The sequence below is a fragment of the Aythya fuligula genome, chromosome 12 (genome assembly GCF_009819795.1).
Source record: "Aythya fuligula isolate bAytFul2 chromosome 12, bAytFul2.pri, whole genome shotgun sequence".
NCBI lineage: Eukaryota > Metazoa > Chordata > Aves > Anseriformes > Anatidae > Aythya > Aythya fuligula.
This window is the reverse complement of record NC_045570.1, coordinates 12906010-12925113: the sequence shown is the minus strand read 5'-3', so window position 1 is coordinate 12925113 and position 19104 is coordinate 12906010. Positions and strand designations below refer to the sequence as shown.

Sequence of the window (19104 nt, the reverse complement as noted above, 5' to 3'; positions counted from 1 at the left end):
GTGAAAAAGAAATAGGCTAAGGTATTTCTGTTAGGATTTACTGCAACATACCAATTTGAGTCAATTGGAAGACAACAGAATTTATAAAATTGGTAACAAAATAATTCAGTGAAATACTTACGAACTTCAACTGCAAAGACAGAGATATTATGCCAAGCAATTTCTTCCCTATCCAAAGCTTTTATTGTCTTGATGTTGCCATCATCTGCATTAATAGTAAAATATCTTTCAAGGTCAGTGTGACGATCAATTGAATACCTAAAGATTGAAAGTCGGTAATTAGGTAAAAAAAGATTTAGCAGTTTCATGTATCCTTTTTTTTTTAAAAAAAAAAAAAACATTATGATTTTTAAATAACTGTAAGCAGTACCCTTAATATTATTTTGAATGTAATGATAAATGGTTGTTTTAAAAGGATGTTCACTAGGTTCAATTCTACATTTAGAAAAAATATTGTCAGGATGCTAGTACTAAGTGAAAATTGTTGTTCTTTGAAGTCTCTATATTAAAACCCCCTGATTTTTTTTTTTTTTTTACATTCTTCTCTTACAAAATACGATTACAATATCTACAGATATATTTATGTTTTTATCTGTTTCATATTAATGACAAAGATCTTTAAAGTCTTCTGATCTTTGGATTATTCAAAATGTTAGTCGATCATACTAGCTTATTAAATATTATCTATTACCTACACATGTCCACAGTTTTATGCACCTCTGATTTTCATCTTTACCATGCAATTCTCCAAAATGTTAACTATACCCATAAAATGGTGTTTTATAATTTAAGTTACACTGTGAACATGACAAAAAAAAAAGTACCCTAATAGAAGACTACCCAATATAACTGCAGAAAGTAGGTGTGTATACGTGGTTTTCAGTAGAAATTAATGCTTTGCATTTATCTATAATAGTCTGTAAGGCACTGTACGGACTCCTATCTTTTGAGAAAAAGATGCTGTGATAATAAAATAAGATATTTTTAAGAAGGATAAGATATAGAATAGAATCTAATTCAGATGTCCTCAGGTATATTTTAGGTAGACACAGCTGTGGTACACTTACAGGACTTTCTGATACAGACTTTGAGAAAAGAGTACCTTATGGAATAAGGCATAAAAGCAATGCTGTATGGTTACACTTAGTAATATTCTATGTAAATTAGGAATCTTACTGTCTGAGGTCTATTATGCTATCTTAATAATTTGTATAACAATACTAAAAGCTTACCATGCTTACAAAGAAACAGCCTGCTCTAATGAAGCATACCTTATAGCACTGTTTGCAGCATCAGGGTCTTTGGCATGTACTTTTCCAACCACAGTGCCAGATGCTGCATTTTCTTGTACTTCAAAAATATAACTTGGTTTTAAAAATACAGGTGGTTCATCAGCATCTTCCACTGTAATCTTCACTGTTACTGTGTCCTTGAATGGTCCATTGCTGATGAACTTCGGATCGATATGTACGTTGGCTGCCTCTACCTTCAGACTGTAGGACTTTTTGGTTTCAAAATCTAAGAGCTGTGAGAAACAAGAAAATAACGTATTCATTCAACAGAGTTAGCAAAACTAGTGTAAAAGCAGTCAACAGTCTCCTAGTATTCAATAACATAAAACAAATGTGAGCATATCTGTCAACAAGCTTGGACTGAAATGTGTGTATTTAAAAACAAAAAGACTGAAATAGAAGGAGCTACATTCTATGTATGGAGCAGCATAAGAAGGCACTCAAAATATCAAGACGAGTCTTTGTCTTGCTCTTTGCTTCCTGCATCTCTCAGGAAATCATCTTTACTGGGGAAATTACCCTGTCCTTTGTGCAGCCTTACATATAGCATGGAAGAGGAATGGATAGGAAAGGGGTCAGCCTTGGACTATCCATATCTCTTTAGAGATATGGATATGGACAAAGTGAAGTTAATTTTTTTGAAGTAGTAGAGGAAATACAAAGATGGCTTGCAGTTCTTTGATTTCTGTAGTTCTTTCCATCCCTAGATCTCATGTCACTTTACAAAGTGGAGGTGAAATAATGCCAGCTAGGTCCTTTAGAAAGCCTGATCCAAGACACAGCATATCTGCATTGTCATCAACGTGAAATGGCTGCAGTGTTGCAGCATTGGTCACCTCAAAATGATCGTGCCTCTAAATACCTGAGAAACAGGTGCCAACCACGATTCACAAAGTAGGCTAACAGCATAAAGTGAATGCAGGCAGTGACAATATGCCCACATTTTAAAATGCACATGACATACATTCCCACTTCTAGAACAAGTACAGTAATTGAACCACAGGATAATTTTGATTAGAGGAGATCTTTGGGTCTCCTCCAGAGAGACTGCCCCAATTTACAGAGCAGGGCTAACTTATAAGTTAGGTTGCCCTGGCCTTCTGGTTTGACTTTTGAATATCTCCAAAGGAGATGAATAAAAAGATATGAAGGGCAAAATAATAATGCTTAAATAATATTATATGATTTCTAAATTATAATTTAATAACACTTTTAAAAATCATATTGATGTATGAAATCACCTTAGTATTTCTGCTGCTTTTGGCATAGCCTGTGACTCCTTCAGAACAGTATTTTGGACAATGCACAGCTGAGGAATTCAAACTATAGGGCATGAGGCTGTTCAGACTGAACATAAAGCAACAGTGAATGTCTGCTACTTATCAGCACTAGGCAAAACTTCATTAACAATGAAGCTGATGGCATTGTATTTTACCGTGACTTTTTATTATGAATTCATTTAGTTTGTGCAATTAATCCACTGTACAGTTTTTATGTAACTCTTCTTGGTTATTTTCTTCCATTCCAATTCAGCTAATGGGGAAATGGAATATTAAGAGTTAATCACAGCTTTAGAAACAAATTAAGTGAAATTGCATTTACTGATATTTTAGCTTAGGTGATAACCCATTACTACCACATACTCTGTCAGAAACAAAGAATACTGCACTTTGGTAGGTTTGAAAGGACAGTACTACTCACCTTCTTAAGCTTTACAACACCTTCCTGAGTCTCATAGTCTGTTGTAATTTCAAACATATCCACTCCATCTCCATCAATGATGCTGTAAGCTACTAAGCCATTTTCTCCAATGTCCGGATCTTTGGCCTTCACCCTTCCTACTTCCTCTCCAGGAACAGCTGCTTCTGACACTGACATCTGGTACACACCTGGCAGAAAAAAAAAAAAAAAAAAAAAAAAAAAGACATTTGCCTTAAGTATGCAGTCTGCTCTCCAGTTGTAAATTTACTCATTTAACTTATAAATTCCAACTAACCACAGTAATTTTTTACACTTTGAAATTCCCTGAGGGAATGTTACGGTATAAAGAGCTCTGAGAAGGCATATGTGAAATCTTAAAACACATTGCTAATCTATATAAAATTACCTCTTCATTGATGTTTTACATAACATCTGTATACCTATCTGTTCTGGGAGGGGTTAAAAAGACAATTGATTAGTCAGAATAAAGAAATTGTTGTGACATTATCAAGGTTATAATTCATATCAAAGGTGTTACTAAAAAAAATGAAGGAAAATTTTTTCATACAACTCACAGTATGACATTCAATTCTATAGTTGTGAAGTGTTTCTGCCAATTTATTCAGTAGCCACAAATTACATAATATGAATTGGATAGACCTGACTGCTGTACTGCCTAAAGAATAAAACTGCTGCTTTATATGACTTTAATTTGGAGTATGAATGCATTGTTGTAGTGATTATAACAGTTTACCACAACAGAGAATACATATATATACCAATTTGTGTAGGATTCCATACTTAAAAAGGCTTTACCTCATCAAACTTAAAAGGGAAAACCATCCCCACACATCCCATAGTTGTGGTGCCACACATTTCTCTTTGTGTATTAAGGACACTAGAGGAGACCAATACTCTTTCTGGATAAATCTCTTACCAGCAGTTGTCCTTTAGGGACCATTGCTTCCTGGAGCTTCCCAACCTACCACAGCATTCACATAACATAACCTGGTTCTAAACCTACAAATCTATGTCAGCATTTTCTGCCATTTCATCAGTATTAGTACAAACACCAAAACAGCACGAGAAAATAAAATAATCTGATTTATCCTCCTCTCCATAATTGTTCTTTGTTGCTACAGTAGCACTCTAGGAACATCCGGAGACTTACACCAGTCAGGTCTTGGCTCATTACCCATAAAAACAATTGGCACATGTCATGGAAATAGGCCATTAACTCCTGTCACAAAGAATCCAAAATTTAAGCACATAACTCATTAAGGGTTTGAGCAATGAACAAAACAAAAAGAAAAAAAAAAAAAAAAGTAAAAAATTTGAATTTGGCTATTCATATAAACCGGTCAAACCCTGGTTTTGTTACAAAGCACTCCCAAATAAGGTTTTAAAATTAGGGGCAAATGATTAAGTCAAATAACTGATAGCTCACATTTCTGAACACTGATTTAAATATTCTCCCAAAACAGATTTCTTGTTTTTTAAACTCGGTAAAATGACTAGAATTTGCTGAGAAAAATAAGAAAAATACATAATTTGATGGGGTTACTGAGCAAAAATACCATGTAGCGGGGTCCCAGGTTATGACTGGATTAAAAAGATATGGTTGTGAAATGTGTAGAACCTGACTTTTTTTTTTTTTTTTTTTTTTTTTTTTAAGGATTTAACACTTTTCTGTTAGAACGGTAGAAAACGCTAACAGATCTTTACATTTACGGACTGGCTATGTCATTTAAGCTCTGGCTTGAGGGTCCAGGAAATTGCAGCATGGGCAGAGAGCCATGTTCACATCCAGGATGTATCAGTGTTGTACGGATGCTCAGAGGGGAAGTAGGGTGGGGTAGGATGGTGCATATGCTGCACTCCAAAACAATCCCATGCAGAGATGAGATGTAGGACAGCTGTGTGGGTCCATTAATATACTTCCCCCAACTGGGAAGACTGAATCTGTTAATGTCATCCCTGACTAATTTTGTACATGAAAAATAAATAGCAAAGGTATTGAAATAGACTTATTTGACCACCAGCAATGTACGTCAACCATCAATTCCAACATGTAATTGTACCAAATTGGTTTTATTGCCATGATAAATATAAAGCATACGGAACTTCCAGTCATAACTTTTATACTTACTGACATGCATCATTCCCTGAGAGTGTTTAGAGAAGTAAAGGATGAAGCATCAACACTGAAAATGAAAGGCTACGTGTAATTAAAAAATGATGCTCGTTCAAGGGTCTGTTAAAGACCCGAAAGGACATAATCAGGAGGTGTTACGCTGTACAACACTTCTGTCAAGGGCCCAAAAAGCAAGACTCTTGGACATAATGTAAGAACTTATGTAAGAACATAAAGTAGATCTCCTTTCCTTTGTCCATCTTCATCAATAAACAAAACGGATTACTGAAAGGCTTGAGGTTAGGCCACTTGGAGACTTCTTTCAAACATGGGTAACCTTTACTGCTTTCTGCTGCACACACACTATGAGAATACAATTTACTGGATCTCTCTCCACAACAGAAGAATCTGTTCCTATATAAAACTTGTAGGAATTTTGTTTTAACCTCCTCCTATTTCCCCACAAAAATTACTTAATATTCTCATGGTCTGAGCAGAGAAGTAAACACACTTTGATTTTTAAATGTCTTTTACATCCACACTGTAATTATGAAAATGGGAAAGGCAGTAAACCAGCTTAGCCCAGAACTGCTGCAGAGGAGGTACGTCTTCTAGTACAGAGTTGCTTGAACTGTCCCAGAAAATGAGACTTCTTTTTCCATTAACAGAGAAGTCCACACTATGTCTCCCTGATCACATCACAGGTATATTTCTAATATAACATGGTCCAATAGTGTTAAAAATGAAGTATAGAGTTAGGAATCTTTGAAATCCAATTTTAACATTAAAAAATGGCTCATTGCAACACAAAGTAAATCACCCAGATACTGAAGTTCTATATGTTATTAGCAAAAATGTGTAAATAATATTTGTCTATTCCTATGTGTGCTGTGATAATCCATCAGTTACTGATTTTTGAAGTTTTGAATGTCTGATGCTATGCAAATATGGGTATTAGTAATATATGTTATTAAGGACTCTGTTACTTACTTTGTGGGAACTTTGGTGGGTTGTCATTGACATCTGTAAGTGTAATTGTCACTTTGGTTGTCCCTGAGAGGCCTCCCATGTGTCCTCCCATATCTTTTGCCTGTATTACAACATGATACTCTTCCTTAGCTTCTCTGTCCATATTTGGAAGGGCAGTTCGAATAATTCCTATAAATACAAAGAAAATATGTCACATATGAATTTTCACATGTTCACATCATGAAAAACAGGACAGTGTTTTTTTAACATGCATTAAAATGCAGAAATATTTGCAATAATGTTCCAGATTATCTTTCCTCTATGCTGTGCATGACACTATGCAAGCAAACTAGCCCAAATATTTAGAATAGTTGAGCAAAGAGCTGCACCAGAAAATTACAGTTCAGCACAGAAACTGTTATTTCTATCATACCATATCATACCACAAAAGATAGAAACGTCTTTCTAGTGTAGTGTACCAAGAAGTTCTACCAAATGCCAGGGGAACAACCTGCTAAGCAGCTTAGCTACCATCAAGAGAGAACAAAGGAAGCTTTGCTCAAACACACCAGCACATGTACTGCCTTGGTCAATACATTTAATTCTTCATTTTAATGGATTCCAGTTATGAGGTCCTACTCAAATAAACTGGTCAATAATACCTGTTTGAGCTTCCACCGAGAAGTACGGCTGACCTTCAAGAATACTGTAAACCAGTTTGGCACTGTTCCCATATGTAGGATCATCAGCATCGGAAGCTGTTACCTGAATAACAGATGTACCTAAAGATGGAAAGCAAAGACAGAGGAAATACAAACAGAAGCAAATGTGTCTGTAAGAACCAAGGAGAGAGACTTTCAGTATGGCTACATCTTTTTTTTTTTTTTTTCCAGGTTTGGTAAATGAAAAAATTCACTTAGCAATTTATACATGACAGAATAAATTTACACAATCCACAAAGATTTGTCACCAAATGTGATGTGGATTAATGTTCTAAACACTGAAGGTATAAAAGTCAGCAGTCATTATGCTTAAGTATCATTATGCTTTTTTTTTTCCCCTCAACAGTGTATAGCACTATATTCCTTTTGTCATTAGACAGCCAAACAAGTTTTCTTTTTACATTTTCCTCAAAAAGTGTCAGAGAAATCATTCCTGTAGAAATCTCTGTGATAGACACAAGCTCAAACAAGACATAAAAAAGGAATAAATAGTGTGGCAATAACTCCCTAGCTTTACTACACAGCTCAGCCAAAGGAATGATCTTGATGTTTACCCCAGAGGATTCACACTCCATAAATTCTAGGGGACCCTCATGCTCCTTCCTAGGAGGAAACAGATGTGTTCTAGGAGCAATCTAAAGACACCTCAACCACAACAGTAGCTGAACAAGTTTTGATTTGGTCAGCAAATTAGATAAATTGAGTCACTGACTGAGCTTGAAGTAAAATTTACCTCCCAAAATTCTAGAGGAATTATGTTAAGCCAAGAAGTACTGACAATGCAACATCCTCAAAAAACAGGGACTAAAAGTGCATTTATGAGTACTTACCTACATTTGATCTCTCTGGCACATTGGCATGGTAGTTCTCATGAAGGAACTCAGGTGGGTTGTCATTTATATCTTGAACTTTAACAATAAATTCAGAGGGTGGTTCCAAAGGTCTATTAGTGTTCCTGTCTACAGCTTGTGCCGTGAGAGTGTACTGAGCTCTCTCCTCCCGGTCCAGTGTCTTTGTTGCATGGATGTTCCCTGATTTGTCATCAATAACAAAAATGATGCCTGCTCCTTCACCTGAGAGAATGTATTTAATGTTTCCATCTCCAGAATCAATATCTGAGTGAAGCTACAAAAAGAGAAACAAATATACTTTCACAAGATAGCATAAATATTATGGGTTTACAAAAAAAAAAAAAAAAAGAAAAAGAAAAAGAAAAAAAAACTTGAAATTAGTATAATTTCACAGTTTTCTAAAATCTTGTCTTACACTAGGCAATGATCCATACACGAGCCCATGTTATGAACATCTGCCCTGCATTTAGACACTGCCTGCATAGAGTTGCATGCTACCACACAGAGTGCAACTGAGACTCGAGCTTTGAGATTTAAGGAAGAAAATACGTGAGAAGATAGTTATAACAGGATCCTTATTTAAATGAAGTTAGAAGAAAGAGCTTTACAGAGTTTTTACAAAGATTTTGTACCTTTCACACTAATCAGATTCTGCAAAATGTAGAATTCTGTGTAAAAAAAGTTAATTGACAGATGGGATGTAACAAATGAGCCAATTGCTGATTGCCAACTAGCTTTTAATTGCAACTTATTTGTTACAAAAAACGTAACGAGTCCTTACTGAATTATCTTACTTTCACAATTGTACACTTCAGTTTGATAAATGAGGGAAATATTGAGCCAAATTATGGATTTATTGATTTTATGTTTACATCTACAAATTGTATGCTTTTAACCATCTTTCAAACAAGAATACCCAGAATGGTGTTTGGTGTCACCGACCCAGTTCTCCATTCTTCATGTTGGCATTAAGTCAGCACAGTTCAGCTGACTTGTTATAAACTGGTAAATATGCCTTTAAAAAAAAATAAAATGAATATATATATACACATACACACACACACACACAGGTAATCAGTTACTGTTAGATAGTAACAGAAAAAAAGACCAGTCCAGGATGTGTGTATATACATAAGCACACACAGATATATATCTTCTACTATATATATACCTACCCCTTGTATACTTAATTTTACTGATAACTTCAAAATGAAAGGATGAAGAGATATCTTTTGAGCTGTACACTTTTACTGAGCTGCTGGGTTAGACATTACACTTTTAATTACTCATTTTAAAGAGAATGATACTAGATATTCTTGGGACATACTGTTGTTCAAGTCATTGTTATGGTCTTAAATGACAGCTATATACATTCATTCAAACACTGCTGAGGTCAACAAAAAAAAACTTGTATTCACTTAGGTAGTTTTTGATTAGCTCCTTAATTGAACTACAATAACGTGATTAATTTTAGGTAAATAATTAGCTGCTGAAGAAAGAGCTAATGCAACAGAAAAGCAATGGCAGGAAAAAGAACAACTCACAAAATAATAATATTAATTAACGATTATTAATCAGTGAATGAAAAACAAATTCTTACCCTTCCCACTAGTACAGGATCTGGTCCCGTGTACTCTTCTATAACAAAGAACTGATTCCACACCCAGCCTCTTTTTGAACGATGAAGAATCTGTCCTTCTTTTCCTTTTTCATGGTGACCATGAAGTGATGGCCTTGTGTGGTTCAGTTTTTCTGTAGTTATGGCATGGCTGTAATACAGCATGCCCAGGCAGATAAGAGCGGCATGTAAACAATTGTCCTCCTTCATTTTTGGTTATTTTGTAGGCACAGGAGTATTCGAGAATCTACCCCTTCCACCTTGGAAGTCAAAAAGTTTGGGCCACGTAAGAGTTTCAGATAAAATGTTCTGCACATAGGTTGCAACCACACATTGAATGCATCACTTTAATGCTCTGCAGCTTCCCAACTTAATTCCTGAAAGAAAGTAAAATGGACAAAAATGTCAATTCTTTTATGTCTCTGGGGTGCAAAATTTCTTTATCAAGCAAAACAGAATCAGAACTAACTCAGACCGTTTTGAGATAATAAGATTAAAATATAAAAATGATTATGAAATGATTATGAATACTAAGTAACAAGCATAGTTGGTGCTTTGGTACATGTAACTACCGCCTTACAAAATCCTTGGACTTGCTGGTTAGGGCACTCATTTGAAAGTTGAATTATATTCCCTCATGATCCTTCCAAATGGACTTAGCCCAAGATGTGAGATGACTGTAGAAATACCTAATTTATATCTAAGCCTTCTTAGGAGCTTAGATATAAGCCTTAGATATAAGCCGTTAAGCCATAGGTTTAGATATAAGACAGATACCAAGATACTTGCTTATCAAGAGTGGAATATTTCTACACATGCCTGCAAAAAGGCCTTGGATTGACCAATAGATTTTCATGCCAAAAATAAATGCCTGGGGGTTTCAAGGCAGGAGCAGTGGCTGACCGGACTCTGAGGACCTAAATTTTGGACTTAGGTCCTTGAAGTAGCCTTTCCACTCCCCCTGAGGATCAAGTCATCAAATCAAAGAAGCAGCACTGATTGCCAGTTCTTCTGTCTTTGTTCTGGTGATGATAAATGCCATAAACTAACACAAACATATTTAGATACTTTTGATAACATAGCAATTGATGTGGCTATTTACTTCTGTTTTCCCTGTGGCATAAATGACCAGAATTACATGGATTGCTTATTTTCTAATATTTCTAATAATACTAGGTCAGAATTAATATTTGAAGTAGCAATTGAGTAATAGAGTGAAGCCTGAACTAAGGTCTACAACTCCATCAGTTAACAGTCTATCTTAAAGGCCACTTTGACTTATCACTTGGGTTTCCAACATCAATACTTCAATCTTCACAGAGTAGCTAATTTTTACTAGGTCCCAAGGGTGTTTTGTTTCATTTTTCAGTGTAATTCATTTTATTCTTCTGCCACACACTAATAAAATACTCAATGTTATATTCATACAGGCATATGTATAAATTGCTACCATCTTCTTTAAAACAGAATCATTTTTCATGAGAAATAAGAAGGTACTTGTAGCACAGAAAATGTGAATATAGGGAAAAAGCTTCAACCTACATCACTACCTATAACTCCAGCAACAAATAAACATCTCGCTAGTAACCAGCCCACTCATCTTGGGAAGTCTTTCTTAAATCCTGAGCAGTCACGTCTTCCCATCCACGTTCCTTTGCATAGCTATGTAACAACACACTTATTTATAAAACTCTGTATCTCTGTGTTGAGTGTAATTCCTAAATAAGGAAGGAAATATTTGTTCTTCATTTCCTCAAAAAAGCTGCTTTTTTTTTTTAAAAAAAAACTGAAATAACTTCATTTATAACACCATAATGACTCCAGTATAGTGAATTAAATCAAAGTTCCACATTTAAATACAAACATAATCTGGCACGAAGTGAGGAATTTCTACATTCTCTTTTCTTAAGCATATTACAGCATTTGGTGTATCCATTTTCATTTTTTACTACTGCTACACGATGCCACATTACAGATGACTCATAACAGCATGGGAGATATGAAAACGAAAATGATCTATTATTTTGGTCAGAAAAATGCTCTCAAAATTCAGTTATTCTGATACAACATTTGTGTGTGAACTGTGGAGCATTAGGCCTGTATTTTTAAAGCTTATTTTATATCTCTATTTTGTTGAGAGGTAAAAATCAGGTAGGACTTAAAGGACTTGAAAAATGTTATTTAACCTGTTTTAGAAGTGGCTTGAGTATGATAAGTCTTTCAACACTAATTATTGCAATAGCTTTTGATGATAAGAAGATCTAAAAGGAAAGGACATAGGTTTTTTTTTTTTTCAGTTTTAAATAGAAAAAAAAATCAATTTGAAACCCCTAGTATGCAGTATTTACTTACCAAGCTTCCCTACCATTTAACTATCTATTAACCCAAGGGTCTTTTTAAATACAATCCATCAAATTCTGTACTCATCCCACAGATGTAAAATCAGCTCTTCTGTCTTGTTTAGGAAACACCTCTGGGTTTACATCATTGTGGTAGGCAAAATATGACCCCACAGCTCTGTTAACTCTTTTGGGTAGTCTGTCTACAGAAATTTAGTGGTGTAACTAAATTATAAATAATAAAAAAGTTACATCACTAAAAATATGTATATATAATTTACATAATACCAGTTCAGTCTGCTTCAAAATTGCATTCAGTTAATCAACGATAGTGCTGCTTCAGAGGTGGTTTGCAAGGGGCTGTCCTTTCAGCCAAATAGCCTTCAGTGCCATGTCCAGTATAGCTAATTATGCTGGACAAGTATACTAGCATGGTATTTGTGTGCAGCAATTACTAGTGGGGTTGTTAAACAGGGTCTTCATGCTCCAAACAGAAGTGAAATAGAAAGACATGCCTAGACAGCTGTGCATTTTATAACCTGCTGCTAAAAAATGTTAAGTAAACTCCTTACATTACTAGATTTTGGATGTGTTTGAAAATTAAACTCTCTGATAATTACTCTTCATTAACATCCCATAATGATCTCAACAATGAAAATAAGTAAACAAATATGACCATTATTCCCAAACTTCTCAATACTGTTATGTAAATCAGTAAACACTTTATAAAGATGCTTAATAATAATGGAAGAGCCAAGCTGACACATACCCTGGTTATTATCAGCTATTCAAGTATGAAGTGCTGGAAACAAAACATTAATCACACATCCATGCTTAATTTACCAATGAGGATTTAAAACAAAAATTGCTTGCTACCTTTTGTTTTGATTCTCTACATAAACATATATAGAGAGGGAGCAATAATGCTACATGTCTTCAGGTTATATCTCATCCTATGAACACTATTTGGGGAAAAAAAAAATCACTATAGCTCTTATATGGTAATTGCTTCTATTTTGAGTTACATTGTGAAAGGACTCCATGCTAGTAATACCAACCTGGCTCTTAAGTATGTGATCTGCTGCTAGCTAGATAGGTGAGAGCTGCAGGCTGGAAGGTCTGTCCAGCCTCCGCGTGCCCCCCTCTCCTTCACCCTGCCTGCAGTTCATTCTCTCTGTTCCCTTACATAGAGGCTGCCACAGCGGTAAGCCCTATGGCTCCTATCGTCATTAGAAAAGTTAATAATATAAAGCAATATAAAGTTCCACTGAAGTCTGTGAAATAATTAAATTCCTAACAGCTACAGCTTGGCTTTCTGCAAGGTACTTTCTTCCTAAAAGGCAAGGTGCACAAGATGCTCTTTAGCTATAGTTAAAATAAACTGCATTAAGAATGAAGTGGTATTATTAACAAAAAGAAGTCTCTCTTTTTTTTTTTTTTCTTTTCTAAAACAATCTACTTGAGGCCTTTCAGATATTTTAATCTGCTGCTGAAAGCTAACAGTTCCCCCCACCCCTTTTTTTTTTTTCAAGCAGAAAATATAGAAGAACAGCTATACAATTTATAAAGCTTTTCCTTTTCTCCCGTGGACAGCGCTGAGGGACAAATACCTCATCATCCTCTAAGCATGGAATACAGATCTGAGGCCAGCACTTGCAGCAGCTAGCTGGAATGCTGCTCTGCTCACAGTCCACACACTCTCTGTAGGTAGTGTTTCTTTTCAGACACCGCAAAACATTACACATAGAGGGAACTGTCACAACTATTTGCTGTGACTGTTTCTACACTTTTTTTTTAAGTCATAATCTGAGAGAGATCCTCAACATCAGTGTTATTTCTGCACACAGATTTTATTCCTCAGCTACAGCAAACAGAATCTGGGTGGGCATTTTACCAAATTGCAACATCCTGATGTTTTTTCCATTGTTGCTTAGAATTACACAACATGTAATTTTGAAATCCTAGGTTTTCCTTAGAAATCTGTAAAAATCCAGCCCTGCTTCCCACTTCCTTAAGTGGAAGAATGGATACCAGGCTTGAACTAAGAAACACCTTTTCACAAAAGGAGAAATTCCATCAACAGATTTCAATCACATACAAACAAACATTCACAATTTTGGTACCAAATAACAGCTCTATCAGAGTAAAGGAAAAACCATGCAGCACACAAGATTAAATCACATCAGTGGCATACATGGATGCAATGGGACTCCAAAATGCTCCCATGTAAGTTATCAGTTGATGTATGTATGACTGAGATTTTTTAAAACAATATCTAGTCCGCACTCTGAATACCATCATGCATAGGGGGATGTCAAAATGTTTGCATGGAAATAGAGTATTTCTCCCTAAATAGTTGTGAGAAGAAGCTGTCAGGGCACTTCTAGCTATGTGGATAATAGGTCTATGTTTTTTAGTTACAGTTGTTACTTATTTTTGGAAATGCAAAGCTAACAAATTTCAATTTTATCATAAGCAAAGTCTGTTCTGCTACCACTAGAAAATACAAACCACCACCATTCCTAATGGAAATACGCTATGCAACTAATTAAGAACTCATCCATCAACAACCTGAAAAATAATAAAATTATGTCCACAGACTACAGCACAGCATAGAGACGGAGTATTGGCGGCTCCAGCATGCATCGGCTCCACTGCCCTTCTGCATCCTCGCACTGAGACTGCAAAATGCAGAGGGACATCAGAGAGGTGGTGTCACTCTAACAGGCTAATCTGAAAAGTCAGTCTGCTCGACAAAACTTCACACGTAAATTTGAATGACTGCTTATAGATGACTAACAGACAAAAATAAAGAGCCAGCAATGATTATTTTAATGACAAGACCAGTCACGGAAATGAAGTCTAGCCAATTTTAAATTTCTTTCATTATATTTATAGCAAAAATAATCCCAAACATTCATGCTGACTTCCTGTGTGCTATTAAATGACCATATGCCAAATTATAATAGACTAAACAATTTTTTCTGATTTGTCTAGGCTACAACTTCTGGATGATACATTAAAACAGCAATTGTTCTCAGGAATACACTTGGCAGAAAGCAGTCAAGAGCTCAGTGTAGCAATATAATAACAGATGATTATATTCTGAAATGTTTTGCAAGAGCGTCAAGTAAATATAGCAAACTCCCAGTCCAAATGAGATTTTAGCTGTAATTAGAATTAGCTGAAAAGATGAAAACTTACTTTACAATAATTTTATTGTCAGGTGAAAAAAATGAATAGTTTTTTAATGACAGCATAAATATCGGATCCTAGTAGCTCTGGAGGTCAGAACACCCAAGCTCTGGGCAGAAGGATGCAGCACCCACACAGCTGGAGGAGGCCCTGCAGCCCACAGCAGGGAGGGACCTGTTGAGGCCAGGCAGTTCCCCAGCTCCTCAGGAACCTCTCGTCCATGCAGGCAGGTGTTGCAAAGCCAGCCTCGATATTTCTCTCCTTTAGGGTCAGGGCCATTCTGAACAGGCTTGGGGCTCATAATCTGTGGCTTAACTTAAATGGTTTGTTATTTCTTCCTTGAATACTACAATCAGGGTCGTGAAAATGAACAGTTCCTATGGAAAGAAGGTAGGAAAGATTTCCAGATCAAATAATCAGTTAAGTCCCACTGAGCTCATACTGGTTAATCTTTAGGGCGCATCCTGAATTTAACTGCTTTGTGAGTTTTTAATAAAACACATGAACTGAGGGATGTGGACTAGTTCAGTGTACATCTGTCCCATACTGATGTGCATTTGTAAATGTACGCGTAGCAGTGTGAATACAGGATTTAGACATGCCATGTATTTTTATCACCTTGTAGAAATGCTCTATTCTAATAACTGATGCCCAAATATTTTCAAGAAATTCGCGTAATTAATATGAAAATATTTTTGAGTGAAGCTAATTCTTGCTGCAGAAAGCTATTCAGCCCTAACCAGTAAGTTTCACGTATCTTTATAACCTAATCTTTGGTTTCAGTTCAATTTTTCCCCTTTTAACAGAACTTTGTTTTCCTCCTTGACTCATTTCAAGAAAATAGCATCTAAACATTTAAAAGTATCCTGGTCCCTTTTGATTATGAAACAAGATAAAATACTTAGCATTTTGTATGTTATTTTTTTCTATTTTAAAAGTAACTTCCATGTTCGACTTAGTTCTATCAATTACTTTCTGATTTTAAACTGCACTGCAGTATCAGATCAATCTCTGAATATGTTTTTTAGCTTAGATAGACTCATTGCAAACAATTCTTGTGGAAGAGAAGGCATATCTCATTTTATTTACTTGAGATAGTGTTTCACAAAGTATCAGATCTGCTATACAGCCTATCCAGCTTGCATGACACACATGGAAAAAACAGTTCCAAGAACAAGTCCTTCAGTCCTGAAAACTGCCAGAGATTCTAGGTACCCTGAATCTGGACAAGATTAGAATTAAAATTAGAATTACTCTATTTTCACACTGTAAATAGAGTATGCCTGGTTTTTCCTTCCCAGAGCTACCTATATGATGTGCAGAACTGAGAAAGGTGCAACACTGGCACCTCATCATTTCAGCATTCCCAAGGTGTACTTCAAATGGAATGAGCTGAATTAGAGGACAAGACAATATTGGCTTTTCTTTTCTTTTTTCTTTTTTTTTTTTTTTAATCTTTCAGCTGCACTACAGTAGTGAAGGGCTTTGTGCATGTTATTCCAATCAAAAAATCATCCGATCAGGAGATGGATTTTCACTTTCTCCAGTGAACCCCTTCTCCCACAGCAGCATCAGGACATAGAGCTCTATTCATATACCAGTAGAGTTCCTTCCCAAAGTGCCAGAATTGTGGCTCTTTCTCATCACATACAAAATAGGAAAATGAAAAACTAAAAGACTCCAAACCCAGCAAACTGACTTTATGAATATGACAAATCCCATGAGACTAGTCATGTATATAATTATCTACTGGCAGTCAAGCATTAAAGGACAATATCCAGTAGTCTAATGTAAAACATTTTGTTTAAATGACAAGAGCTCTGATCTCTGATACAGGAAAAGATTTTCACGCTGTATATGTAACCAGTAAATCTCATTTTTCCCAATGTTTAATTCTAAAACAGACCGCCAGCAACTAACTCCCTGTGAGCCCTTCGGAAGCACTGAATCTCTCTTCTTGGTGAAGCATATTTCAGGTCTCACTGGAGCAAACAGCAAATAGCCCTCATCTGAATGCCAATTGATATCAAGTCTTTTGTGTCACTCACAAAACATAATTAGGCTTTTGAGACAAAAGTAGTCCATAACAGGATTTTTTTTTTTATCTTTAAAGATATTTGGGAAAACAATTCTGGTAGTTATTCCACTAAATGAGAGCCTCCACCCACCCCCAACACACACTCTTCATATTCCACTGTCTTGCATGGGAGCATGGTGCAATTATAAAGGATTATAACCCAAAGTTGCAGTTTTGCAGAGTTACATGTGTATATATCTAAGTTTATATATCATGTGCAAACAGATGAAACTTCTAGGGGTATCCTGCTATAGCAAGACTCTAGGCCATGGTAAGATTTGTATGTACTAAGTATATAAATAAAATCTTAACAGAACTGGTGATGTTCATCTTTAGCAATAAAAGTTACCTTCAGAAATGCATAGTAAGCTTTGTAGAATCCTATTCTGAGTTCTGTAGAATCCTGTGCATAGAAATCTTAATCCTTTGCAATTTTAAATGATATTTTATAGCACTGTATTGGATTACTGAGATGTTTAAAGCCAATAATCCCCAGCTGCTCCAAAGAATAGTTTCTGAAATGTAGCTATATTTTCCTGTAGCAGCTTTGAGATTCAGTGTTAGGAAGCCATAGACAAAGAACCATAAAATGATGGTTCTTTGAAAATAAAAGTCATTTTGCAAGAAAGAGGAAGAAAAATAACTTCTTTATGTTGTGATATATCCTTCAGTATTCACCTCTGAAACCATCATGGAAGGAAAGTATTTTCACCAGACTTTGATTTAATTTGTACTCATTCAAGAAGAGTGAAATTGCCATTTGGTGTTGCTCATACAAAGCAGTAGAAAGTAGGAAGACAACTTAGTACATTATGAAGTGAATGACATAGAAATAAGCCTGAGAGAGTGATATTAAAAGGCTTGGGAAATGAAAAATGGCTGTAAACAGAGTTTTACATTTACTTGCTGCCCCAGGGAGATCCACTTAAGATAAATGTGACAGAGGCTGTCTGTTTTTAAGCATAAACTCTACAGGAAAACAACTAGCATAAGAAAGGTAGTCTTATTAAAGAACATGGTGATTGATAGAGTCATTTGAAGTAATGACTAAGCTCTTCGTAGAGTTTATTTTAAATAGTAATTGCATTCTCGTGCATCTCAGACAAACTGGAATTCTTATAATTTCTTGTAAACTCAAAGCTGAATATAGCTGCAGCCTATGCCCATGCTAGTTTTAATGTATTTTCCTATTATGTAAGTGGTTATAAATGACACCTCAAGGAGGAAGTAAGTGGCATCTAAAGTCAACTTTCTTCCAACTACTAATACAGTGCTCACATGCTAAGACAACCCTGAATATTTATTTTTCTCTAAGAATTTATAACTAACACTTGTGCTGTGACTGAGGGTCTTTTTGGTTTATGACAAAAATGAGACAGAAAGTCAAGATTAAGGAATGATAACTGAGAACCTAGCAAAAACTAACGACTACAGGCAGGCCTATTCAGCTACCAAACCAAGCCAGAACAAATTCCAGCAAATGATCAGTTTCTGTTCTGATCTACAACCTCTTGCTGAAGGGCAAACATCCTCCACGCAATCAGAAATCTAAACTGAATCTGCTGTATTGTACTTACAGCTTCAGCAGTGCTGTTGAAATGCCAGACAATTATAGCATCTTGCGTGGTCTTTATATAACCAACATCAATACGTAACTCTAAGGAGCACAAAAGCTATGGAACGTCTTTCTCTACAATGCATTTTATAGTGCCAAAGCTTTTGGGTTATTCTGGTTGAAGTCCTACTATGTAGTGAAAACAAGTTACCCAATGCAGATATTGCATAGTTTTTGCATACCCCATGCACAGCATGTGTAATACATTTACCTATATATAGAAGTACCTTAGAATGAGGTTTCCCATACAGTTTTTTTTTTTCCTCTCCAGAACAACAATTTAAATTTAAAAATATTTTTCTTCAAATAAAGTGATTCCAGTTTATCGTAGAAATAATTATTTCTGCAAAACATCTGAGTAGGGAATGCACTGCTAAATCTATAATCAATTTCTTCACTGCACAGAGCCTTCCTCTACAAAATGTTTTGCCACTTTGAATATAATTCTACTAGACTACTTGATCCCCTGGTCCCCTTCCATTTGATCTCCCTCAAGTAGGAAGGTTTCTGACAGAAGATCGCACTTCAGAAGCACATGCAAACCACCTTGAAAAGATAGCAGTTTGTTTAAGTCTAGCAACCATTGTGATT

At 35.6% G+C, this 19104-nt stretch overlaps 1 protein-coding gene across 4 annotated transcripts in view; it reads right to left on the bottom strand.

The window, feature by feature from the left end:
* Positions 1-19104, bottom strand: part of CDH11 (cadherin 11) — an 82167-nt gene that overhangs the window by 10997 nt on the left and 52066 nt on the right. For all 4 annotated transcript variants that reach the window (XM_032195813.1, XM_032195811.1, XM_032195814.1 and 1 more), the window contains 7 exons: positions 9270-9664; positions 7649-7943; positions 6759-6878; positions 6118-6285; positions 2994-3181; positions 1272-1525; positions 122-258 (listed from right to left, as the gene is read on the bottom strand). In XM_032195813.1, the coding sequence (XP_032051704.1) occupies positions 122-258; positions 1272-1525; positions 2994-3181; positions 6118-6285; positions 6759-6878; positions 7649-7943; positions 9270-9497 (1390 nt within the window). In that variant the 5' untranslated portion in view covers positions 9498-9664. The remainder of the gene's footprint in view (positions 1-121; positions 259-1271; positions 1526-2993; positions 3182-6117; positions 6286-6758; positions 6879-7648; positions 7944-9269; positions 9665-19104) is intronic.